This window comes from Labrus mixtus, chromosome 2 (assembly GCF_963584025.1).
Source record: "Labrus mixtus chromosome 2, fLabMix1.1, whole genome shotgun sequence".
Taxonomy (NCBI): Eukaryota; Metazoa; Chordata; class Actinopteri; order Labriformes; family Labridae; genus Labrus; species Labrus mixtus.
This window is the reverse complement of record NC_083613.1, coordinates 33,545,040-33,572,539: the sequence shown is the minus strand read 5'-3', so window position 1 is coordinate 33,572,539 and position 27,500 is coordinate 33,545,040. Positions and strand designations below refer to the sequence as shown.

Genomic DNA, 27,500 nt, shown 5'->3' with positions numbered 1-27,500 from the left:
GAATGAGGAAGTAAACAACAGCTAGTGTAGCATTCACTTACAGTCTGGAAAAAAGCTGACGAGTGATTCATTTAGATTTTCATGATTTAGAGAATCAGAGAAGACAACTGATGGTATCTTTTGTGTGATTTGGTGTGATTTGGGATTATTTCCACAGTTAGGAAGGACGTTGCTGTCAGTCATTTTGATCTCTGACCTTGCGCTTTGCATTGTGGGAAACGGTTAGCGAGGGAGACTGTAGATTTTTCCTGAATCAGTACGACATCCGAGTATTGTTGGCATACTGCGGATCTCACATTTGTTCACATTCTGCATTTTGGACCAATCAGGACGTACTACTAAAATAGAAGCAGGTTTGGAGAACAGCTACAGTCTGTTGCTTTCCACATCTGGACGGTGTGTCATTGTCACTGCACAGAGACAAACATGTCAGTCAGAACATCTGGGAGAGATCAGTTTAAGTCCTGCAGTCATCAGTCCTCTGAGCTGATCTGATGTAACTATTGATTAATGCTGTTAATATTCTGTTATAATAAGAACCTCCTTGAGTGCTGTCCTGTCTGTTGTTTACATCCTGTCAGACCTGTAGTCTCATACAGCTTGAGCTCAGGTGTGCCCTCTAGTGGTATCCTCCAGTAACACCTGAAGTGTGTGAACAATAACGCTCATGATGCAGCCAGACGTGTACACAAACACACAAGTTAAAAAAACATGTATATCTCCAGCCTTGGATGCCTGCAGTGTAATAAATGTAAGGACTTATGATGAAACACTGTCTGCTGATACGAAACGATGAGAGAAATCAGTTTCCAGAGAGCGCGACTCAATCTGCTCCTCTCTGCTGGCGGCCATATTTCTTCATTTGACCTTTTCACCGTCTGACATGACTCCCTGCTCTCGCTCTGATCTCTGCATTCTGTCACACTTAGTCACACACAGATTAAATTATTCAGGCATTCAGAGTCAGCTGTGTAGTGAGCACAGACTGAGTCAGACTGAGGGAGGACAAACACGGTCAGATAGTCCTCAACAGAAAGGGGAAAGGACATTTTGAGTTTGTGATCGTTTGTTTTCTGTACCTTCAAAATGTTCCTTCTGAATAAATAATATAGTAAATAAATATACGGTTGAATGATTTATGGTGAATACAGTGATATTGATTGGTGTGTGTGTGTGTGTGTGTGTGTGTGTGTGTGTGTGTGTGTGTGTGTGTGTGTGTGTGTGTGTGTGTGTGTGTGTGTGTGTGTGTGTGTGTGTGTGTGTGTGTGTGTGTGTGTGTGTGTGTGTGTGTGTGTGTGTGTGTGTGTGTGTGTGTGTGTGTGTGTGTGTGTGTGTGTGTGTGTGTGTGTGTGTGTGTGTGTGTGTGTAGTCTGGTTGAACTGGCAGCTAAGAGCATCCAGCAGGAGCTGCAGCGCAGGAAGAGCCAGGAGGACGCCTGGAACAACAGCGCCATCGACCTGGTCAGAGCCTCAGATGTAAGTTCAGATCCGTCCGTGTGTTTTTGGGAAGAGTTTTACTTTTTAACGATTATAGGATGTTTTTTGCGCACGTGCTTGCTTATACTTTGGCAGACAGATTAGATGCACGGTGGTGGAAGACCTTGATTCTTAAATTTCTAATCCCGTCTGGTCAGGTTATGGAAAAACAAAATGTATGTTTTGTCAGTAAGTTGTTTTTTTGACATTATTTGACTGGACAGCTGAGGAGGGTCGACAGAGAGTTTAAATGTATTTAAATTAAGAAAATAAAATGTGGTTTCAAGAAACTCCAAAGCTTTTGAGAGCGTTCACAGATTAAAAGTGAATTCCTGGAATGAGGCTGAGCTCTGAGGCCTGACATGTGGATGGGTCGCATTCTGCTCATGTTTATATTTATCTCTCTGTATCTCTCCAGGCTCACTGTCACTATGTGGTGGTGAAGCTCTTCACTGACAAGCTGCGGGACATCGGGGACACAGGCGTCCACTCGGTGCTGTCCAGCCTGGCTCTGCTCTACGCTCTGCAGGGTGTCACGAGGAACTCTGGAGACTTCCTGCAGGTCAGATCAATCATTGTTACACAGTCAGCTTCTTCAACTTCTTTCTTTGCACTTTTTAACCCTCATCTTCTCGTGTTGTATTCCAGGCTGGCCTGCTCAGCGTGCCCCAGGTGCTGCAGTCTTCAGTCCGCATCAAGGAGCTGCTGTCTCAGCTGAGGCTGAACGCCGTGGCTCTGGTGGACGCCTTTGACCACAACGACAAGAAGCTGAACTCGGTCCTGGGACGATACGACGGGAACGTCTACGAGAACTTGTTCGAGTGGGCTCGCAACTCACCTCTGAACGCCACAGAGGTCAGTCAGACCCACAGGCATGAAATTATACAAACGCCCCCATTCTTATCCATCCGATTGGATTACTGCTCAGCCTTATTGCCATGGCAACGGTACTGGTTGTGATTGATTTGGTGTTCAGAGCAGCCAGGTCGTTGGTTTCAGTTTCACACGTTCTGAAATAAGTTGAGGGTTATTATTCTCCGTTCTATGAGAGAGAGAGCGAGAGAGAGAGAGTGAGATGGAGAGAGTGAGTGAGAGAGGGAGTGAGAGGTAGAACGATGATAGGCTAATTGGTTAGATGAGGCCAGCTGACGAGACAGCTGATTACCCAATGACAGCTCAGGAGAATGAGAGCGGAAATGTGAGCGTCTTCCTGACTGAACTTCGACGAGAGCTTCATGGCTGGTACTTTAGTAAAAGTTTCAATGGTTTGAATTATACACCATGACTACTTTAGCATAGACGACCGAGGAGAGATCACATCGAGGTCGTTATTTACAGACGACACAGACACTGGAGGCATCTGAATGTTCTACTCAAACTTTCTTTTCTTCCTCAGGTCCATGAATCCTTCCACAAGTACCTGAAGCCTCTGCGCGCCAAACTGTGAGCCGACTCCTGCACCTTGTTCCCCTGGCTGTGACCCTCCAGCTCCGCCCTCCTTAACCGTCTTTTATCATCCTCATGACGGTCGTCACTCACCAGCATACTCTCTCTATAAGTGGTCCAATCTAACGTTAACTGAAGTACCCTGTGTACTGAAAGCTTCATTCTTATTGGTGATCGGGGATGATGGGAGGGGAGCTAAATCAATGGGAGGTCTGTGTCATTATGGAGGGAATTGGACTCACATTTACATCTAAAAGTCTCGATGAAGTCCTTATTCCAGCACAACAAAGCTTTAAGAGTTCTTAAATTGGCACGTTTCCTTTGGATGAATCAATTTAGAAGTTAATTTCCCCTTCGTCTTTCCTTCATTTTCTGCCCGGTGCCTGACGGCTCCCCTGTGTGAGTCACTTAAAACGAGCCTTTTCTGTTTTCCTCCCAAGTTCAGAACGTAACTATGAACGTTTGACAACAGCTGTTTTCACACATGCACTCCTGAAAATCTCTAGAACACTTCAGGACAGTTTCCCCCTGAAATCTTCCTCAGTTACTTAATCACGGCAGGAAGTGTTTCCTATCGGGCGCCAGACATGATGTAAAAAAGACGCTGAAAAGATCCAAGGTCGACAGAGTCTGACACTATGATGACAGTTTAGTCTTTATATCAATGCTACATGGACATATTTACAGAATCAACAACCGAGTGGGACAGAACAAAGATCTCACCCGTCACATGATATCGCAGTAAAAAAAATCCAGAAAACGTCTGAGGGGGAAATTAGGAGGTTTGCTCTCACACTTGCAGCTGATCCCGAAAAGTTCAGGAAGTTTTCAGGATGTTTGTGCATGTGTGAAAACACCAAAGGGTTAAAGTACAACAAATAAAAAAAACATGCATTCTTCAGAACAGAGAGAACTTTACTACTCAGGCCTTAACAGTCATTGTCTTACATTTGATCCAACTCTTCCTCTCAGCCTTAAGTTGATGCGTAACCCAAACTGCACGGTTTACTCTCATCCTCCTGGAGGTCAGAGAGCGTTTATGTTTTTGTTTTTTTGAAGAGGGAGGAACATCCACAAAGGTCTCCATTTAAAAAAAATAAAAAATCAAATCTTGCTGGAAAATCGAATCCAATCGAAAAGCTAAAACAATCCGCTTTCATTTCAAGCCCAACACCTGTCATTTCTTCTTCTCTTTAATGAATGTCATTGTGATAATCCACTGCACAAGAAGCAGCACTTGTTTTTAAAATCCACATGTTGTCTCCTGATTAGAGACGACTCTGTGCGTCCGCATGTTATTGAAAGTGTTTGTGGGACTGAAGGCTTTTGCAGAGGATGTTGAAGTTTGTTAAAGAGATGTGTGCACTGTGCATGTGAGTTAGTATTCTCCCTCCCTGTTGTGTGAGGTTGGATACATGACGAGGGTCCAAACCTCAGTCGACTTTCTCCTTTTTTTTAACTTATAATCAAACACATTTCAAACTCTGAAGCTACGATGAACCGTTCTTAGTGCGCTCTAATGTTCAAAATCCAGCTTACTGATTATCATATTGTAACTGGATCCTGTTTTTCTACATGATCTGTCCTGTTTTATAACAAATAAAATCTAGTATGAATTAACTTAGCTGTCAAATGTATCATAGAGTTGTTCTATTTTTCTGACAGAGCCTGAACAGTTGATGATGATGATGATGATGATGATGATGATGATGATGATGTTTATAAGAAGTGGTAACAGATGGACTCGTGTAGATGACTGTGTAATGAGAGAGGAGAGTTTTGATTCAGAGCCTCTCTGTGAACTGTAAACCTGATCATGCGATAAATATGATAAATAATAAAAATGTGCCTAAAGAAGCTGATTTTTCTGTTTCTGACTGATTGTGAATATCTGCTCATAACGTGTCTGCGTTTGACTTTTCAAACGGTTGAGTTCTGTCATAAAGGGCATAATTATGGATATGTAATAACTAATAACTGTTTTTAAAAACACTCGTGGAATATTTTATTTGATATGTTTTGTTGAATAATGTTGATTTTTAACATGATTTTAATGTTTGTGAAATAATTTGACCTGTAAATTAAATGAATATAAAAAAAATCATCTACATGCCTCCTGTTTATTTACACCAACTTCAATCTTACAGTCGTCCTTTAATTATGTCGAACTTTAAAAGTCACACATTCCACTTTTCAGGAAATGTGTGCTCAAACAGGCCGTTTGGAGATTTTCCCTTCATGACATCACAAAGGGCAGTAGCCCCTCCCCCAGGTGGGTGACACTCCCACAGCTAGGTGTTTGTTCTGCCCTCTGAGTCTGCCTTCTCAGCGTAAACAATAGGACATGGAGCGAGAAAGCACCGAGTACACCCGAGCCCTTCCAGAGAGGGGGCGTGGACAGACACAGCTCATTTACATATTTAAAGGTACAGACACAGAAACAGCCTGTTCTGAGCAGGGCTGAAATAGAGGGGTTTATAGACATGATCAAATACAGGATCAGAGTGGATTTAGAACAAGAAACTTCACACACATGTTTTGAGGAGCTCTGAGACTTATTTAAACTAAAGAGGAGGAGCATATGTGACCTTTAATGTAATTAAAATAATCTTAAAATTAATCCTAACTCTGCCAAACCAGTGAGGGGATACTAAAATAGGTTTTTGTTAGAAGCCAGGGAGGGAGAGAGGGACAGAGAGAGAGATGGAGAAAGGGAGAGAGAGAGAGAGAGAGAGATGCTAAAATAGGTTTTTGTTTGAAGCCAGGCTGCTGGCTTTATTTGACTGAGACAGGTGTATAATGAATTGCAGTAAAGTCGAGGAGGGAGGAAATAAAAGCATTAATTAATTTTTCCCAAAGATTTCCAAGATGTTTGACTAAGTATGATAACTTGGTCCTTCATGTACATGAAACATATTAGGCATTAAAGCCATTTTTCATCTGTTCTGCACTCTTACAAATTCCCCTGTTAAAAAACCGTAAACAACTGGCAGTAGGGTTGCCAGGAAGTTACTGTAAAATTAACGATATATTGCTGTTGCTGAAATTTACAATTTTCTACCGTTTTTGTAAATACAGCAAAAAGCTGTTATTTTAAACAAAGAAAATACACTTTAAGAACATGAAGGTTAAATAGGCAAAGAATCCCACACAAATATTTACATTAAGGCATTTAGCAATTTGTAATGTAGGCCATTTCCAATGTATATAAAGTGCATAAAAGAGTTTTGGTAGTTACATTTTAAACAGAGAAGTGAAAAAAATTCTGTTGAAATTTCCTTGTTAATCTCTTAGAGTGTACTCGGGTTTCTGGTTTCTCCACATATAGTTTGAGTTTCTGATGTATTTAGGACTGCGGGAGCTTCCGTAGTTTCGTTTCTCACACTCTAGCATGTGTCCGGCCGTTGTTGGGCGGGGCTTGGCTCGTCTCCTCTGTGACGTTAGCCCCGCCCCCTCCGCTCCTCCGCGGAGCTGCAGTGAAGGATGTTGGAAGAGAGACGAGAAGGAGGGAAGTAGTGACACACAGTACACTGTAACGAACTACAGTATCGTAACATTTCGGATTAAAACCCGTCTGCTAATGCATGATAAGCTGGTTAATTCTCCCCACAGGTGAGTGTAATTAAACTCTTCACCTTGTTTTTGTTTGAGGAGCCGTTAAAAGTTAAACGTTAACTTAAAAAACGTCGGGTCAACGGTTAGTAACGTGTTTCAAACGGACACCGCCGTTAAGTCTTTTAAACAATGTTGCTAGGCAACCGTGTTAATATTTCTGTGTGGATGTTACATTACGGTTAGTCAAAGCTTGTTCGATAGGTCATGAAAACCGAGTTAATTACACTTAAAATGTTATCTTACAACGTGTGGTGTTCACAAGCCGTTGAAGGCATGCCTCGGCAAGCCCTTTGTTGCTCTACCCGCCGGGACAGATACCAATAATCATCTCATATTTCCTCCTCTTAATCCCCTTAAAGTTAAATATAGACACAACCTGCAAAACAATTCATTCATTTCTTATAACACTGCTCCTTATGTTTGTGTCTTAGCGGAGGCAGGAGGAAATGTTCACACTGTGTTTATTTATTTCTTTAATTATTAATGCAGAAATTATATAAATACGAGTCTATGGGGGTTAAAGGTTAGAAAATACAGGGAAGTGAAACTTTCGATTCCGCTGAGCCATATCCCTCTATCTGTTAGAGGGGACGATTATTAAAAGTTACTGCAGGTACGAAATATATTGATAGTTTAAACTGATTTGTTTGTTTACATGGCTCTCACAGTCAGCACCTCAACTTCTGTTGTGAGAAATATGAGTCCTTTTTCTTTTTTTTAGTCTTTCTTTATATCTCTTAATTGTTATAACTTCACACAGAAACAAACTACTCAGATGTAACATGATTAAATCTAAGTGTAAGATTGTGAAATTGTTTATTGTCCTTAATGATGATTCAGATATAATAAAAAAAGGGGGGCTGGTAGCCTAGTGGTTTAGCAGACGCCCCATGTACGGAGGCTGTAGTCCTCCAAGGTGGCAGCCCGGGTTCAGATCCGACCTGTGGCTCCTTTCCTGCACGTCGTTCCCCGCTCTGTCCCCCTAATTTCTGACTCTGTCTATCCATGGTCCTCTAAATAAAGACCTGAAATAAACTTTTAAAAACATTTTAGACATGCACGTATGGGGAAACTCAGGGCCGATACCGATGTTTGTTTCATGACTTCTTTTGGTCTTCTCTCACTTTAAACATGAAAACAAGTCAGAGTTTGTCCAACAGGTGACTTCATCTGTCCAATAAAAAACCTCTTCTCTGAATCAGTAGTTAGGTGTACTGGATGTTAGCATTACATTGATTTGGCAGAACAAATAAACATCGGCTCATGCTACATTATCTGCCTTTGTGCCGATGTCTGTCAACAGGGCCGATATCAGCCGATACTGATAATGAAACGATGCATCCCCAATAATAATAATAATAATAAGAAACTTTATTTATATAGCAACTTTCCAAAACAAGGTGCTTTACAGGATAAAAACAACAAACAGGATTGTATAGTTTATATTGAAAAAAATCTAAGTAGGAGTCCTCTGCATTAAATATAAAACATTTGTGTTAGCATACTCACTTAGCCTACAGGAAAAGAATGATGCGTTTTTTAGTCTTAACAGTGTAAACACGGTGGAAAATCAAAATGTAGGTTAGTGTCTCACTCAGTGTTGTTTACCGAGCGTTGGAGAGTGGACTTAAATCAGTTGTGTCATCTGCAGGTCAATAGTCTGACTAATGAAGGTGTTATTGTTTTAAATGTATCCAGGATGTTCTGTCACCTCTGTCAGGTACACACTCGCTCTACCAACGTATGATTAATACTGAAGTCATGCAGAGGAGGGGGGTGTGGTCAGTATCGTCATTGTAATCATTATCACAATATTACTAAATATGCAAAATTACATCAGAAAAGTCCTCTGACTCTTTGAAGTGTTTAATAAATGAACATTTACCATAAATACTGTCTCGTTTAGATAACGACAAATATCCTTGTAAGTCATCATTCACAGTTTAAAGTCTACACTTGCGCTATAAGGATGTGTGTCTTTAATAATCTGGTGATGTGACACGTAACCCGATACAGGCGTTACGATCCACTGATCCACCAAGCAGTTCACGTATTAGAATCATTTGGGGCTTTTTATGCTTTTTTTAGGGAGACATGAGAGAGAGAGAGAGAGAGAGAGAGAGAGAGAGAGAGAGAGAGAGAGAGAGAGAGAGAGAGAGAGAGAGAGAGGAATGGCATTCGGGAAAGTAGCCACAGGTCCAATTTTGAACCTGGGCCGCTCGCTTTGAGGACTACAGCCTCTGTTTTGCGGTGTGTAAAATGAACTCTAGGCCACCGCCTTTCCCACATTGTGTTTTTTTTTGTGAAAGTACATGATGTCGTAAATAACCTTACTTTTTATGTAATAAGAATAGTGGAATCTGCATTTTATATTCATCCCAGTTTCTGTTAGGGATGTACCAATACCAACATTATTAACTTCAATGATAGTATTAAAAATCGAACAATATCGATACCTGTTTTGTTACCATGGTTACAATAAGTCAAAGGCACCCAATATTGGATCATGTATTGTTTGTTATCAAAAATTGCAGGCAAACTTCTGCACAAATACAAAGTCACATTTTGGAGAGGATGCAAACATAGTCGTGTACTTTAGACCCTTGCCCACTTGAACTCGACTTTGTGCATCTTTAGGACCACCACCTCTATCTCCTTCTCTCGCCGCTTTTGGTAAATATGAATAAAACCTTTTTTTTTTGTAAAGAAGCTTCTGTACCTTGATACTACAGCTTTCCATCTATTATCTTTACCACTTTTCCCATTTGAGTTCGCGCGGGACCAGGAACGTCCTCGCTGTGAGGAAACCCTCGATACTATTGATCATTAAAATAACAGATTGAATCATTTGAAAACATGATTTTGAAAAGTATGGAACATTTTGACATTTGCCTCCGTAATATCAACATCTTAGCACTACTTTTTTAATGAGTTAAGGAATGAATCTTCACCTCTTAAAACAACACAAATCAAATCCCGGCAGTATTTCTCAAAATGTGTGACTCTTGTTATCTATAGTTTCTCTTCCCACACACCCCTCTGTTATAGGACACACAATATGGGAGCATTACATTGTTAATACCTAAAAACAAAAATGTCAGACCTAAAATATTAAGCTTAAAGAATGAAGCGACAGTCTTCATGTTACCTTCTCTTCATGTGTCTGTTGACCTGTCGTATCTCAGAGTCTTCAATTAACTCACAATTTGATTTAGTTGTCATAGTTACCATTAACCCCTGATATGATCTTGTGCACATGCTGGCTGCACATACGGTATAGAGAAAGCAGTGAATAATGGAGTCAGCATGGTGTTTCTTATTGCAGTCTATAAGCCGATCACACTAACTTTCTGCAGCTGTGGCGGCAACTTAGAAAAAGATGAAATGCACAGTCCAAGGTGTGGTGTATGTGAGCACTGTGGCTGCCTCTGCATGGGTGAACTGGTGTGATGTGTGCACCACAGGCACACCTGTCACAGAGTTAACGGACTGTGACAAGAGGAAACTGTGACCCAGCACAAATGAGAACATTTACACTCTGTGACGAGAAGGAAACATTAGTTCAGTCAGAAGGTCAACAACGTCACCAGAATCAGCAAACGAGCTCTGAGGGTCACACATAGATGTCCTGTTTTTATGTTGATGTTTCCACACAGGATATTCAGTCGGTTTTTGAACTTTGTTTTCAATGGGTGTTGTTTATTTTTTTTCCCAGTGGTTTACAGATGGGACAGAATCCTCAGGGTGCCTAATGGACTTCCCGACAGCTCGCCTCTAAACTGTGAAGCGGTTTAATAGATTGATCGTTCTTTTGTTACGAGTGCAGTTAAGAGAATGCATCTGCGCTGAGGTTTCAATTTCTTCATTGTTACCTCCCTTTCAAAAACGTACCGCAGTCCATTTGGTCCCACATGAAAGCCTGAGTGATGTTCGCTAATTTCACCGGTGTTAACCTCTCGGCTCGTCCTCTTCCCTTCAGCAGCTCTCAGACTGTCCCGGAGTCGCGCTCTGATCCTTTTATCTCCTGCATCTTTGATTCCACAAATCTCTTATCTGGTGTTGCTGGTGCACAGGAACACGCCCAGATAAATACTGTGCATTTTTTTCCCTTCTTTGAAAACCATCCCAGTTCAGTAACGGGAGCTGGAACAGAGGCTTTGGAATTTTTTTTTTCCTACACTCCCATGCCAACCACCGTTCACAGAGCGTGATACATGATTCCCAAATATTTTGACCCCCCTTCCGGAAATGTTTTCAAACTCAGACTCATTACCCTTAAAAGGCTATCTGTGGAGCTCTGTTATGAACCTCTCAGTGCACCGAGACCTTTTTTTCTTTTTTTTTTTTTACTGCAGCTCAGAAACAGCTCATTCTTGCCTGCTATTTTTCTAGCGAGATCCACGAGAGGACCAAATGTCTTTAGCTCACATTCTGTCTGGCACCACAAGACAGTACGTGAGAGTACACACCGCTTTGTCTCTTTCTCATCTCCAACACAGCCAAGCTGGCCCATTTCTGTTTCTAAACTCTCAGCAGTTGACTCACTGCAACATTCACACATGTATGCACACACACACACACACACGTGTTGCACAAATGGCCAAGGCAGGAACATGACAGGGTAGCTGTACCTATTTTTATAAGTGTACCATAGAGTGTATTTAAATGCAGGCAGAGTGAGTGACGCGTTTGTTCCTGAAGAGGCGTTTTAAAGACTCAAGAAGTAGGAATTTGCTTTGGTGCATTTGGCATCCAACAAAGGTCGCTGAGGTCAACTGCACTGTCGTAAAAACACAGCGTCCTGTAACGCCTTCCCCTCGTACACAACGTGCATCTGTTTACAAGAACATGATGCTGTGCCAGCAGAGACCCTGTGAGAAGATAGACGGCTATGTCAACTGACAAGGAACACTTGTGGTAATTTACCAGATTTTGTGCAAATACGACTCTGCAAGCGTCTTCAGCCTGTTGTTTGCAAACTGCTGCATTGTGAATGGACTTCAGCTTGTACCGTGCTTTCTTAGTCTTCTGACTACTCAAAGCACTTTTACACCTCAGGTCACAGCTACACATTCACACCCTGATGGTAGAGGCTGCTGAGCAAAGTGTCCATCACATCCCGAGGACAAATTAAGCATGCAGCTGCAGGAGCTGGGGCTCGAACTCCCCGCCTACCAACTGAGCCACAGCCACCCGTGTTGCATGTGTTCATCTTCAGCATGTAAATATGTAATTTTGAGTGATATAATAATATGCATTGAAAACAGTTGTGCTAAATAATGACGATTTTTCTTTTAACGTTTTTAAAGATCAGGTCCCCCCCTTGCCTGACAGTGGTTTGGTCCACTGCTGAAACCCCACCCCACATATTAATAGTTATAAGAACTATTGTAACTATATTTATAGTTACTTTAACATTTTTAAGATGCCTTTCTGGCCAGCGTTTCCTCTTAATACATTTAATACAAGTTTGTTCCGGCTTTCTTGATAAAGCTTTCTTGATGGTGGCCCCCTCAGGAATTGCTCTCCCCCACTATAGTGAAGTGAGATATCCGCCATTGCTTACGACCGAATCACATCACTGATGTTCAGAACAACATCTCTCCCTCTCGTGTGATATTTCTTGATTATTTTTGTTTTAAAAATCAACATTTGAACATGTCGGGTGTTATTAGGACTACTGGGGATTTTAGGAGCCAGCTTCAAGTGGATGTTAAAGGAACTGTTTTTGCTCTTCCGCATTGCAATCATTTTTTAACACTGGGGGTTGGTGCTTGGTGTCTACACATTATGAAGAAGATTAGGATCAGATTGTGAGGAACGAGGCTGCTGAGGTATTGCACGGCAGCTTGCACACTGTGCAGGTTTGGGCATGCAAGCTCCTGGAAAAAAATGTTCCAATGTTTTAAACAGTCTCAGGAATGGTGAGGCTGAAGCCAAGGGTGCTTTCAAACAAGATGCACACACTGGATGGTGAACTTGAATTACTCTGAAATGGAACTATTGATCTGTTTGAGGCACAGAAGTGCTACTGTCAGCCAAAGAGGGGTAATGGGATATGTAAAGAAGCAAGGTTTTGTTTAGAGAGTCGTCTTCATCTTTAAAGAGATTGTGGTTGTAAGTGAAGAGTGAGGGGGCAGTTTCAATTGTTGCTCTGACTATTTAGAGCACACACACACACACACACCAGTGAAACTCACACTCCTCCTACCTACACATCTCCTGCTGGCTGTAAAGACTCTCTGCGCCGTCATGATCAGTTTTTGCACCCATCAGAGCAGGTGCAGACAGACAAAGCAGATAACCTTTAAAAAGTGTTAGTTTCAGCTTTATCAGGAGGATGCCGTGTCACCGCTGCCATCAAACGCTTTGTTTGTCTTAAAAAAGGTCTGGTTAAAACAGAGCACTCCTCTTCACTCTGAGGGCGACCTGCCAGCTGGCTGCTGGCCACAGTACTGTGGAGCTGCCTCACACTGAGTCCTTTATGGTCTCTCATTTACAGCGTGCGACTTGTACAACAGCTCGGTTTGTTCAGACACATACGCTTCATTAGGGGACGTTCAACTTGACAGGGATGAATCTTCCATGATTCAGCATTTCTTTTGTAAGAATAATGCCGTCACTGTGGATTGTGGATTGTCTGAATTAAAGCATGAAGAAGAAAGGAACTTTTCCAAAATGAGAGACGGCGTTGTATGGAGTCAAAACCCCATAGCGCGTTTCATACGCTGCTGCTGTCATGCACTCCTCAGGGACTTACATTTTCTGTCAATTATGGGCCTGAGTTCATTATCAACTTTATTTGTGCTTAATTTTCTACAAAAAGTCAGTTCAGTGTTTTCAGCGCTCAGCGCCGTAAACGGAGCAGCGCCTTCTGCGTCAGCTGTTCTTTTCTCTCCACACTCTCAGTTGAAAATAGTTAAACTTTTGGATTACTGCCGTGTTTGTCAATGTACCTTATACCTCACCGACCAATCAAAATTAAGAAGGGGTGGGACTTCTGCTATCGACTTTGTCAACAATGGCGGAGGAGAAACATATCTGACCCAAGGGTACTACTTCCACATTTAGAGCTGCTGCTGATGTCAGGACACAATTCCTTTTAGTGGAATAACCTTGATTTAAAGCAAATTAAGTTTACAGCGCAATTTTAAAACGGACCTTATGGAAGCAGGAAACTGTCAAACAACTTTCGTAACCTAGCAACAGTAAGATAAGCGCCTGAGACAAGCTCTAAAATTGAGAATGTTAGAGAAGCCAGTACAGATTAAAAAAAAAATAAAAAGGGTGTTAATGGTCACAGGCCCAACGATGACAGTACTTTTTATTTTTTTCCGGGCCGCCACAATCTGTGAGAAACAAAATGTGATGTGGGCTCTGAGGATCACAGTTGGTTTATCTGTCTGCTGCTCTTCAGGTTTGAACAGTTCCTGTTTCAACTTGTCTCTCCTGAATCCAAACTAAATCCAAAAGCCTTTTTTTTTTTCTCCACTGAATTATCACCAAAATATTCTGAGGGTAGATGATAGCTTAGCTTCACTGCATCAAAATGATGTGAAAGGAAGTGACCTTTATACCCAGGCGTCCAATCAACAGGTCAAATGTGCCCCTCCTTAATGTGTTAACCTCTTTATATAAAACACCTTTTCTTTCCCTTATAGATTTAGACTTTTGCGTTGTGTTAATTTACAAATGCTCATATCGCAATCACAAAAAACGTTTTCACATCTACACTCCTGCAAATATCTAGATCAAGGATGGGCAACTTTGGTCACAGCACGGGCCACATTCATTTAATTCTCACTGCCAGGGGGCCAAATTGTTGGATATAAAAACGATTACAGTCAATTATGTCTCAAATTTCTCTAATATTATCCTGGACATATTTCTGCTTTTCATGATTTCATGGCAGGATTAGTCATGTTTTCTTCATGTTTCAAATTAATTGATATGTGAAAATTGACCTGAGGACCACGTTGAGGGTTGATGGGAGCCGCATGTGGCCCCCGGGCCGCCAGTTGCCCACCCCTGATCTAGGTCATTTCAGGAGGACACTATGCACCCTGCAGACAATCACAGTATTTAATTGCACTCCCCACTGGCTCCAAGTGAATTCTCCTGATAATATCCTGCTGCCTTCTCTCATCAGCTCACTCTGACTTTCTGCAGAATAAATACGAGGAGGCTGGAGGAGAAACTCTGAGTGAAGTCTGAGTGAAACATTTGTCTGTTTGCGTTCACATTTACAGCTCCTCCTCTGAATATCAGGAATTTTTCAGGAGTTTTCTGCAAATGTGAAAGCCCTAAAATAAATTGTGATTAACTGTGCGACCCTGATAACATTTTTATTTTACACAAAAATGAATATGTTTTTACAAAAGCTTTTAAGCTGTCAGAGTGATATAGACTGCAGATACAGTTTGGATGAAACAAAGCTCAGCGTGGTTAGGACACAGCAGATCGTCCTGATGCAGTGACACCACCAGTGCAGAAACATTTAGCCTTTCCTTGAGTCTCACAGTAATGTCATAATGACTTCTGCCTTCTGTCTGTACATGCAGCAAGCAGCGTTCACCCAGATTAACCCCCGCCTGGAAAAAACTGTCGTCAGGCTGGTTTGTTAACAACACACAGAGCTGACCTTAAACTGGCAAGAGACCTTATGTCGCGGAACACCCAACAGAGTCACAAACCCTGAATCCACTGTCTATAGATGCTCCTAAAACCGATAATAATATCTGCATATTCCAAATGTCATTACTGGAAATACATTTATAAAGTCTCATTAAAGATATCCAAGCAGATTCATCTCTGGTTCTGTTTTAACGCTGCTCATGTTCTGTTTGTTCACATGGACATGCTTTACATCCTGGTTATCAGACTTGTTGACCAGTTGTTTATTAGCATGCAAATTAGTAGCAATAGCGCTTATTAGTACCTCATTCTATATGAACATGTTCTTAAGCTAACCGGTCATTAACTAAGAGTTTAACCTCCTGATTGCTGCTTATTGATAGTCAGTTAGGATGTTGTTGAACATGAATCATGATCTTAATATGCTTTAAGCCTGGCTCACACTGCAATTTTTCCCCGATTGTATAAAAGTCGGGATGGCATGTCAGCTCACACTGTACGACCGAATCGTTTACGACACCCGACCAGACCTTGAGATTGACGTGCTCACACTCTACGACCTGATTGTCGGGGACGACCGGAGAGCTCACACTGTACGAGTGACATTTTAAAAAAAAACGCAGGACGGCGGTTGGTGAAAGAGAAGGAAGTGAAAGTTGTTCTGTAGGATATAAGAAAGTTGATACAATCGTAGATATATGGATACAAGTTTCTGAAAAGTGCTGCACTGATGATCTGTACAGAAAAGTAAAAAAAAAAAATGCTGGGTTGCATCCTGCTGCTGGTCGCCATGACTACAGTCCTCCCTTGTCTCTCGTGATTATATTGTAGTCACACACGACTTCTGCCGGACCCTTTCATGACGTAAACATCAAGATTTTAAATTCTAAATATCAAACATGTTTGAAATAAATCGGGGCGTCCCCGACGATCGCCGGGCAGATAGGGGACGTTAAGATTGGATCTTTGTACCGCTCACACTACAAGATAATTTGAACAGATAATCGGGTCCGAGCAGCCTCGAGTCCGGAGCGAGACCCTGAGATTGTCGGGAAAGAAGAATCGGAGCTCAAATCGGCCCGATTATCCTGCAGTGTGAGCCGGGCTTTAGTTTACTTTTACCTTATAAAGGCCGAACAAAGCAATGCATATTAAGTTCATAATTGTTCAACAACGTCCTGCAGTAGTCTTATTGACGCCTGTCCCAAATAAAGGCAGGGTCATTTCATAAAGTCAATAAAAGCCCGGGGGTTCACTTGAAGTTTTACAGTATTGAATAGTTTGAGGTACATTTTAATGATCCGCCTTGGTAGCTTTGATATGGGTAGAGTAAACAGTCATGGTTAACTAACAGTCACTTTGTTTTGTGTCTTTTAGGAGCTCAGAGGGAAGATGCATGTAAACCTAAGAAGAAGAAGAAGAAGAAGAAGTGATGAGGAAGTTCTCTGAAGGTCAGTTCCTCTTTCAGCCTCTGAGACTTTCACAATCATCTTTTCACAGCTCTGACCACATCGACCTGCTGCGGACACGCGAAGGAAGATGATTGCCTCGTTCATAAAGCGTATCTCGAGATGACTCATTGGTTGGTTGAACTGTCGATTTAAATACTGTCGAGGTGAACGCTGTGCACTACTGTAGTAAGAGGAAGTGTGATTAAGCACATTCTGAAGTCTTGAGAAGGAAGGATGTTGTTGTGTAAGAAGGTCGGCAGCTCACATTCACAGCAGTGTGAGAAACACCTGAAGTATCACACTTAGACCCTCACCCCGTGTCCACTAACAACACTTATCACACCCCATTTCCAATACGAGAGCAATTCTTCGTTTTCAGCGCTCAGCGTCCTAAGTGTAAAAAACGCCTTCAGTGTCAGGGGTTAAATGTCACTACGCTCACAGTGCTCTCCGTTGCGCTGGTCGATAGGGCGCCACAGGAATGAGTTCTAAAACCAAGAAGTAAGTTAGCATTTGAGCGCCATGCGGTCGTTAGCAGATAAGACACAACATTATTACAGGCATGGTTGGTACTTCATTAATACAAATATGAATCATTAGTTAACCAGCTAGTTATACTGGTACAGACTGGAGGCTGTGGCTCAGTTGGTGGAGTCAGTCGTCTTTCAACTGGAAGGTCGGGGTTCGATCCCCAGCTCCTGCAGCCATATGTCCGATGTGTCCTTGGGCAAGAAACTTAACCCCAAGTTGCTCCCACTGCTTCATCAGCGGTGTATGAATGTGTATGAATGGGATGAGTTAAAACTGATGGACTCTTTACTCAGCAGCCTCTACCATCAGTGTGTGAATGTGTAGGTGTGACCTGCGGTGTAAAAGAGCTTTGAGTAGTCAGAAGACGAGAAACCATTTAAAATGTTTCATGGTCTCGTTGACTTATCGTACACATCCCTACATTTAACCCTTTGTTGCTCGGTCTGAGTACAGATTGTAATTCTTCTCCACAGTCTTCCTTCTGAACTCTGACTGTTGGTCACTCCTTTGTGTTCAGTCATTAGCCTCTGTATAAGGAACATTTTTTAAAAGTCCCCACTTCCTTGCTGGTAACTATTTCTGTAATTTCCTGTGGTTGACATATCTGTCCTGAGGCACATGGTGTAGTTTCTCTTCAGTCTTTGTTGAGAATATCAAAAAGACAGCTAATGAAAGAGAGAGCTCTAAAAATTCTGTCAAATGAGGTTATTTGATCTTACGGTTGTCAAAACTCCTGACACCTTTCAATACGTTTTGATGCCACGTGTTTTAAAATGATACAATCTCTGTTATTTGATTGATTGATAGTAACGAAAAGATCTTAAGTCATATTTGTAACCAAAAGCTGCCTTGAGATAAAAAAAAAGAGAGAGAGTAGTGGTCAAACTAACAGGAATGATAAACTGGATTATAAGAGATTTTTTTTAAATGCAATAATCTAAATGGGTCTTACCTTTTTGGGACAATTTGGGGCAATGTCTTAAGCCACTTTCTTACCTGAAAAAAACAAACCACACCATCAGGAAGAAGATGGACTTTTTCTATAAAGTTTTTGCAGCAGATGAGTTGATTATTAGCATGCTGCTATAATAGCCTTTTTTATGCTAAATATCCTCTTTAAGCGATACCTTTGACTGTTAAAAGCGAGCACTGTGTCGTCCAAAAGCCTAGCGGCCATGTTGCTCCCCATGCATAGAGACTCAGACCTGTGGCTCCTTTCCTGCATGTCATTCCCTACTCTATCTCCCCTGTTGTACAAACAGAGATCAAAATCAACATAACCCAAATATTCCTCTCAGGAGCTTTAACGAGCGAATGAAGTGATGACCTCACACAGTTAAAGTGATGTCCGTCGACTGCTGCTTAGACTGAGTGTGGCTGAAGATGAAACTTGATATCTTGCCCACACCACTACACGCCATTTATCTTTTGCTTCATAAGATAAGGACTATTTGTCCTGCTTGCAAACCCATGATGAGTCTGGAGTCACACGGCGCTGAGTGAATGTGTGCTGTGAAGTCTGACTCCAGGTTTACAGGAGACAACATCCCCCTCTGTCACACATCAAATGTAAATACACACTCTGACGCGCTCTCCTCGTCCTGAGGGAAGAGACTGAACCATGGTTACACGCACACCGGAAACACGTGTGATATCTGTAAACACAACAGGGGTGGAGGTGTCTAACACACACAAACACATTACAGCCCTCCGTTGTCATGGTCAGCTGAGGAGCTCTGTTAGAAGAAGCAGAGCGCTGTAACACCCCAAACAGGAACGGACATGTTGGAGAAGGTACTTTCCATGTCATGTGACGACATCAGCTGTGAATGATGTCACCGTGAACATGCCTTTTCTCTGCCCTGACATGTGACTCTTCATCTGTGACCATATTGAGTGAGCTGACCGAGGTGGACACCTAACCTCTCAGGATGGGAATCTAGATATTGGTTATCATCAAAACAGATTTTTTAACTTTTATAACGGTGGTAAAATACAAACGGTTGTGAGACCTGTTTTGATACCACGGCAACAAGAACTGCAGCCAAACTTCTGCACGGTCTAAACCGCTCAAAAACAAACATTGACGATCTCTTTGTGTGATTAAGACTGTTCTCTTTTCCGCTCGGGGCAGCTCTTGGTTTAACAAAGACTTAAGATCTGACTGTTTACTAAAGCTTCAATTCTTTTCCATACGATCAATGTTCCTTCTTCCCTTGAATGAGAAGGCTTAACTTTAATAATCGTTGATCTTCAGTTGGGTTGTTACAACTTCCTCTTAAGGTTAATCATCAGCCAAATCCATAAAACACAGCTGCACATAGTCATCTCTTAGTTTCTTGCGAAGGAGGTTTTAAATTCCTAGCGTATGTTTTGAATACGTTTTTGTTATCTGGAGCTTCTCAGCAAGGCGACGTCTTACATGTTGCACCATGTTCGTAGAGCTGTTAGTACCGTTCAGCACTCTCTTGTTTTGTTGTTGTCACTGTTTCAGTTGTTTTGCTGTTTCCTCACCTTGATCTTACACTCCTACTTTAAGAAAAGCCAAAATCACAACCTCAAAATCTGCACTCGCTTCAGCTGAGTCTGTACGTGTCTCTTCATCAGAAAAAAGAAGCCAAATGCAGATAGCTCCCTCTGCTGGTTGAAAACGAGGATTGCAACATATTTATTGTCTCAACGATTTGAATTGTCCTTATTGTATCTTTAATTGTGCGGTATCAATAGATCCATTGTACAAAATAAGAAATATACAGATATGTGCATCCAACAAAGATAAATGCTGAGAAATGGGTTGCAATGTGAGTTAAATATAAACACTAGAATAAGACGATATTAACGGAAAGTATTGTTGGATTAACCCACAGAGTATTGCACAGTTAGTTAACTGCAGACTCAGTGTTGAAATAGATTATTTAAGGTGAGACACATGAAACATGAGATACTGGATGTTATTTGCACAAACCCATCTGTTATGCTATAAAAAAAATCATTTTCCAGCATTAGCTGCTGCACATGTGGTCAGTACATGAGGGGGAGTGCACAGATGGTTAATGATTAGACAGAAATGTTCCATGTTTGTAAAGCAAACATGCCCGTATGCTGCTGTTCACTGATAACGTCTCCAGACTCAGTTGGAAAAATGAGAGGAGGATGTTTCAATAACAGTAACTGGACTCATTCTAAATATGTTCTTCTGTCAGGTGGTCTAAACAGTCCGTCTGAAGAGGTGTGCAGCTTAGCACTGGTCCTGTTCACCAGGAATATTCCAAATGAGGAATCTCTTTTACAAGGGAGTCCTGGCAACGCATGACGGAATAAACAACCAACTTTTACGAGCATAAATTCCATAAAATAATGAAACGGCAACATTAAGAAATGGACATTCATGGGTCATCCTTAAGGCCCCGTGTCCACCTAGCGTTTTTTTCCGCGCTGGCTGTGCAATCGGGACCGCTTGAATGAAGCGTTTGTGCGCCGAGAAGAAAAGCGCTGCAAGTCCATCCTGTCTCGATGACAACAGTCTACTGTTTGACTGATACTGCTTCGTTACTTTTACTGCATGTTTTGTATTTGAGATCATTTATTTCCTGATCAGACACGGAGCAAAGAGGATGGACAAGACACGATCCATAGGAGGAAAAACTACGGGGAATATCATACAATTGGAATAAAGCGCTGGTGACATCGACAGCGCCTTTCTGAAAAGTTGAAAGATTTTCAACTTGACAGTCAAAGCAGCCGCACAAAAAAAGAATGAGCGCTCCGGAAGAGACTCTGCCTGCTGCTGCAAACGCTCTCTACTCACTGAAAACAACTGAAAAAAAGACGCTAGGCGACTACGCTAAGACCAAGATGTGCGAGTAAACTCATGAAAAGCACGTCTCCCAAAGATGGAGTTAAGTTTGAGGAATTGTTTACATCGTGTTTCCATGTTTCAGGAGGTTGAAGCTTTAGGAGTCAGTCGGGTAATAAAAAGTCATTTTATGTCGTGTGTGGCCTTACAGATGGATTTTTTCTCATCTTTTTCAACACTGCTGCTGTGGTCGTTCAGTACATCAGATGTTACCATTAGCCTTGCTGTAAAATGATCTTTCTTGAAGAGGTAGGATAGATCGAATCATCTCCATGCTCTTTGTCAGGGATCCCAAACTCGATTTCCTGAAGGGCACTGGTCAGGTTGTTCTTTTCTTCAGGGACCACTTGAACCCTCCTCTGCTTGTTTGTTGTTTTAATATATTTCAGTAATATACACTCTAAGGCTGAGCATCAATATATCTACATTCTGAAAAGGTTTCCCCGTCCTGGCTGTAAGTTCACCTAGCTCTGCATGTTTCTGGTCCAGGTCATATCTCCGTCCTCTCTCCTCTCTGGAGAATATGATTTACAGTCCGTTCTCATTAGTTCTCCTCTGTGGATCCTAACAACTGTCTGCCTGCATTGATAGTCTGGTCAGCAGTGGCGGTCCCTCTGCCTCTCGAGCACTCTGTCCATTAGCCAAAATCCTCGCTATTTCATTATGTGAGTGGACGGGTTCCAGCCTTTCCAGCCATGACTCCACTAAACCACAGGCCTCCTGTCCGTCTCAAGAGGACTCAATCAGGCTCTCTGCCCGGGCTTAAAATATTTATCACTCATAATTGAATACACTGTTGGCAAGATTGAAATGTACACCCCTATCAGCTTACATGTAGCATAGAAATGCTGTTTTTTTTGGGTGGGTAGGGGTGCGGGCTGTATGTGAAGCCTGTCTGACTGTACCGTGACTCTGTAGTTGAAAGTAGGCTATTGACTGAGCTGGTGTCAGGTTTCCCTGCTGCTGCTGCCATTCCAGCCTCAGACACCCAGGGCCTCGCATTGATTTTACAAACCACAGCTCCAGGACCACTTCAAGGCTTTCAAGACCCTAATGACATAATGGATGTGTTGGCCAAGGCTTGTGACATTACAGGTTTGTAATGTCGGCCATGCCTTTGATCGGTCTGGGAATATTCAGTGTAATGCTGCGAGACATTTTGAGCTCCAGGAATAGACGGGACTGCTGTTCACTGTGATCGGTAAAAGACCGGCAGACGCAGATAAGTAAGGATGACAGCATTACTTTGTCCCTGAGTGGATAAGTCATGAGTCTGATATTACATTATCTCCTCCGACAGCGCTGTGGATGTGATGTGAGTCATGTCTAATGTTTGTGTTTCACCGTGAGCTCCTGTTGTGGTAGTAGTAATATAAGGTGTTGTTTGTATGTTTGTAAACAGTCGACTTGAAAACACAGTGATCTCAGCATGACTCATCCTGCTGCTGCTGTCATAATCGATATCAAAACTTCTGACACAAGATGATGTTTTCGTTCAGATTGACCTCTAAAAAAAAAAAAAGTTTTAGCAAAACTACATCCAACTGCTCAATCATTATACAAACCATCGATCAGGGATGTGACCCTGACGAGGGATGTGCATCTTTAGGATGTCATCGATACTGAAATCAATACTGATACAGCTGATATCAATAATCTTCTTGATGCTATTTAGTGCAACAACAAAAAAACATTACATAAAGATAAAAAGATCTCATGAGAGATTTCTGATTACTGCTTTAACACCTGAATTAAATACTTTCCAGAGAGTTAAATCTCAAACCTCACATAAAAGAAAAACACATGAAATACATTCATGTTTACATTTCAAAGAAAAGCTGGTTCTAACTCTAACATGTGTCTCTAGTCCGTCTATAAACCCCCCAATGATGAGAAAAGTCCATCCTCTCTGTCTTTTGCCTTGTGCTCAAACATGCCGTTTGGAGATTTTCCCTTCATGACATCACAAAGGGCAGTAGCCCCTCCCCCAGGTGGGTGACACTCCCACAGCTAGGTGTTTGTTCTGCCCTCTGAGTCTGCCTTCTCACCGTAAACAATAGGACATGGAGCGAGAAAGCACCGAGTACACCCAAGTCCTTCCAGAGAGGGGGCGTGGTCAGACACAGCTCATTTACATATTTAAAGGTACAGACACAGAAACAGCCTGTTCTAAGTAGGGCTGAAATAGAGGGGTTCATAGACATGATCAAATACAGGATCAGAGTGGATTTAGAACAAGAAACTTCACACACATGTTTTGAGGAGCTCTGAGACTTATTTACACTGAAGAGAATGACATTATGTGACCTTTTAATTTTAAGAATACAATCACATCCCTGATCAATACCTGGAGTGCACCGCTGTGTGACTAACCACCTGGAGAGTGCATGATGATCTAAGTGCACTATTGATCCTTGTCATGTGAGGTCATAGGGTGTCACTCAGCTGGAGGATCTGTTTCTTTTTCATTAGTGGTCCAATAGAGTACATTAGGTTCTGCAGGACTGATTCATGATTTATTTAGTTGGCTAACAAACAGCCTTTCAGTTACTCTAAATCTGAAATTGAATTTAAGGGTCAATTTAAGAGTGAAATTAACACGAACATGTTTTTATCACGCTCTCCAGGTCTGTGGATGAGGAACTAGGGCCTGACCGATATGGTATTTTTGTGTCCGATACCGATATCGATGTTTGGGAGAGAAAATATATCTAGTTAATAGATTGATCCCTAAAATGCAGTTGTCAAGCACTTGTGGAAAAGATAAATAATGAAGACAAGATGGTCGCTCAACTAGAAAGTAACTGAGCATCACTTAAATCAAACACTGAAGCACTGTGCAGCGAAACAAGCTCTCATTCTTAATACATCACTGTTTCTCATCTGCCCAGAGTAAAGAAGAGTCAGCCCTTTAAAGGTTCACTTAAGAAATTGCCTCTGAAGTAATCAAAAAGGAGGGGAAGTGTGCCATGGTTCTTTTAGTAGATTGAACTGGAGGAAAGCCAGCGGCTGTTTGTTTACATCGTATATAGACGTCACGGTATTCGTTCCCTTTATTGCTAATATGCTGACAAAGGATAGAAGGGGGTCTTCTCTGTGATGCATTCAAGAAAATGGTGATTACAACTCGAGCCGAGGACGATTTAGTCCATCGCTTGCTCTTAATGGTGCTTAATTATGATGCGTTCTAATTCATAACTCCTCTGTTTGAAAGTGAGTGTAGAGGGGTTGGAGGTGTGTCTCTGGAGGAGAGCGGAGGCTTCAGTATGGGGTGTGGGCAAACAGGGCGACATCTACTGGATCAAAAAGTCGCACGTTCTTCTTTTAAAAGTGACTTTCGTTTCAGCCAATCACATCTCAGAAGTCGGTTTAGTGGTATTAAAGGAAACTGAGATGTTCATAAAGTATGTAGCTTGATACTGTGGTAACTTGAAACTAATCTTATGTGACATAAAAGTTTGAATTCTGTTTTAAAATCTGATTTCCTCTGTGTAGCGCTCTGACAGGATGTCATCACAGGGGGGTGACGAGCCCCCTCCAAACGGAGGTCAACCAGATAGCCGTCTAAAGAGCAAGAAGCCGCCGAGCCTTGTGATAGCGATCCCTCCGCCTGAGGAGACCATGTCCCACGACCCGGCGAAACAGGTACCTGCTGTTTTCACTCTGACCTTTTGTTTTACTCACAGACTGAAATATGGACATAGACTCAAACGGGAAATGGACTTAAACTTGTTCTGCACTTTCTAGTCTTCTGACTTCTTAAAGCTCTTTTACACCTCAGGTCACACCCACACATTCACACACTGATGGTAGAGGCTGAGTAGTCAGAAGACTAGAAAATAAATAAACAAGCTCAAGTCCAATATCTAATGTGGATTCCTTGGCTTTTGCAGCCAGCCTCTTGTGGACACTGGAGGAACTGCAGTTGTTTTGCTCCGGCTTCATTTTGTTAACACCAGAAGTTACTGCGTGACCTTCTGGGGCGGATTGTCACTTGACAGATGTGTGATCCAAATGACTAACCACTTCCTGTTACAATGCTGGTGTTGAGCTCTTTCCAGTGTGCCCTGAATTAATGACACGTTCTGAAAAGTTCCCTGAGGCTGAAACATCTATTTAAGAATATTTACAATCAGAAGCAAGCTGCCTGCTCTCTCTACCTCTAAAACATTTCACAAACAAATCCATCAAATCAACCTTTGGTCAGAAGAGTTGTTTTAAGAAAGAACAAAGAAAACCTCAACAACGTCACCAAGGCAACAGGAGGAAGGAGTTTACACATTTGAAGGTATAATATGTAGAATTTTTCCACCAAAATATCAAACTACTACTACTTACATTACCTCAGATATTAAGTTATCAAAGCCAGAGAAATCCATCATTTTTTATTTGTAACACCCCATTTCTTGTCTTGGTGGAACCATGACAGAGCAGCCATCATGGACCAAAGCAGAGATATAAGTTCACCAGGATCAGAACGTGTGCTGCCATTGTTTTTCCTCTCATAACGACTCTATGGTGGCAGAAAGACAGCCTGAACGCATGGCTCACTTATAGCTTCACTTCAAGCCCCATTACCTCTCAGAGCGACAGGCCCATTAGCCCCGCCAAGTACAGAGTCACTTCAGGTTAAGGTAATGGACCCTCAGAGGAGTCAGTGAACGCAGCGTCACAGTAAAACACTAAACAAGCCGGTCTGTAGAGGACATGGAGGAGGACTTCCTGTAGCTCTCAGACGGACCATAAACTATTCAATGTGTTTCCTGTGACGTTTCATCTTCATCTGAAGGTAGCCGAGGTGTAATGACGGGACGAAGTGATCCCCCCCTCTGTACCGTCTTCAGAGGTAGTAACAGAGGCGAGACAGTTTCAGTGGAGCCAGCAGGGTAGTGTGTGTGTGTGTGTGTGTGTGTGTGTGTGTGTGTGTGTGTGTGTGTGTGTGTGTGTGTGTGTGTGTGTGTGTGTGTGTGTGTGTGTGTGTGTGTGTGTGTGTGTGTGTGTGTGTGTGTGTGTGTGTGTGTGTGTGTGTGTGTGTGTGTGTGTGTGTGTGTGTGTGTGAAGCTCCCGCTGTGCTTCTGCAAGGCAATGTGAATCCACAACGACTTAGAAACAACAATCACTTAGATCATTTTGAACCCTCTTTAGTCACTGTTGTCTCTCCTTCCCCTCTGCTCAGCCACTTCGACCGTCTCTGAAAAAAAGCATGAGTCAGGCCCCCGGCTCGGTGTCGGAGAGCGTGGGCGGAGCCTACGATGGACGCTCCTCAGCCAGAGACAGGAGGGCCAAGTTCGGCAGACAGACGTCGCTCTCACAAAGCATCCGCAGGTAAAGAAGAAGAGCTTGTTGTTTCAGGCAGCTCAACATTTACTCTGTGAGTCAAACACACAATATTTAATTTATAGACCAACAATGGACTCATAAATAGTCATTAAAGTGTTCAGGAAGTGCTGATCCCCACATGATTCATCCAAATGCTTCCTCTCCAGGGTCCCTCTAATCATCCTCTTTGATATCCTTAAAGTGAAACTGCTCTGATCATCACCTGCCCTCACTCTCTCCACTCTGTCATGTGACACCAGCAGCACCTTCTTCTTTTTCTCGTCCCTGCAGGAACACGGCGACCTGGTTCGGTGTCGGGGAGGACTGTGAGACCAAGCAGCAGCTATGGCACAGGAAGAGCATGCGCCACTGCAGCCAACGCTACGGCAAGCTGAAAGCCCAATACAGAGAGCCGGATACGGCCACCAGCATCGACCAAGGCCCGGAGTCACCGGCCACACAGAGGATGCCCAAGGTAACCTTGGTTACGCTTTATATTATTGACCCTATATTAAAGTTCCCCTCGCTTCTCGAGGTGCATCTCATGACTTGTACATGCTGCATCCTCACATCAGCGCCACCCAGACTTCAGGAGGTCATCATACTGGAGGGGGGGCTAGCAGGAAAAAGTGCAGAAAGTCAGGGTGAAAATTTGCAGTTGGCGTTCACACATGCAGCTTGGCCCAAAAATAGTTTTGTGCATGTGTGAATACAGTAGAAGATAGACCTCCCACACATAGATGCATCTTCTGACTGAGGTTTTATGTGACACACTTTCCTCCTGACCCTCTTTCATGAACGGACCAAACCAGGGGGGGTCTGTGTGAGGTTTTCACTTCTTCATTTAATTATATTTTCACATTTATCCACCAAGTTAGAATGATGTCTGAGATAAATATCTGAACGTTCAGACTTCACTGTAAGAGAGGAAGAATGAGGAGAAATATGTGTCTGGATTTCTCAAAGCAGAGAGCGGAGTGGGGACAGACGGAGACCATCTGTGGTCCAGATAAATCACTGTTATTCACTGAGTGTCAGACAGCACTACTCATCTACTCACCATCCAGGACTTAGTTTTTTCTTTTGTTCTTTGTCTTTTCTCGAGTATCAAGTGATCAGAATTTACATCCTGCATCGATGTCTCTTTCCTTTTCTTTGCACAGATGCTCATAA

General features: G+C 42.3%; 2 protein-coding genes across 6 annotated transcripts in view; both read left to right on the top strand.

Annotated features, from left to right (window-relative positions):
- Window positions 1-5,027, top strand: part of acox1 (acyl-CoA oxidase 1, palmitoyl) — a 24,681-nt gene extending 19,654 nt beyond the window's left edge. For all 5 annotated transcript variants that reach the window (XM_061062733.1, XM_061062725.1, XM_061062741.1 and 2 more), the window contains 4 exons: window positions 1,370-1,475; window positions 1,894-2,037; window positions 2,124-2,330; window positions 2,872-5,027. In XM_061062733.1, coding sequence (XP_060918716.1) covers window positions 1,370-1,475; window positions 1,894-2,037; window positions 2,124-2,330; window positions 2,872-2,922 — 508 coding nt within the window. In that variant the 3' untranslated portion in view covers window positions 2,923-5,027. The remainder of the gene's footprint in view (window positions 1-1,369; window positions 1,476-1,893; window positions 2,038-2,123; window positions 2,331-2,871) is intronic.
- A 1,362-nt stretch (window positions 5,028-6,389) lies between these two features.
- Window positions 6,390-27,500, top strand: part of LOC132993063 (inactive rhomboid protein 2-like) — a 39,527-nt gene continuing 18,416 nt past the window's right edge. The window contains exons 1-5 of the mRNA XM_061062714.1: window positions 6,390-6,533; window positions 16,548-16,621; window positions 24,504-24,653; window positions 26,185-26,333; window positions 26,619-26,802. Of these exons, the coding sequence (XP_060918697.1) occupies window positions 24,516-24,653; window positions 26,185-26,333; window positions 26,619-26,802 (471 nt within the window). The 5' untranslated portion in view covers window positions 6,390-6,533; window positions 16,548-16,621; window positions 24,504-24,515. The remainder of the gene's footprint in view (window positions 6,534-16,547; window positions 16,622-24,503; window positions 24,654-26,184; window positions 26,334-26,618; window positions 26,803-27,500) is intronic.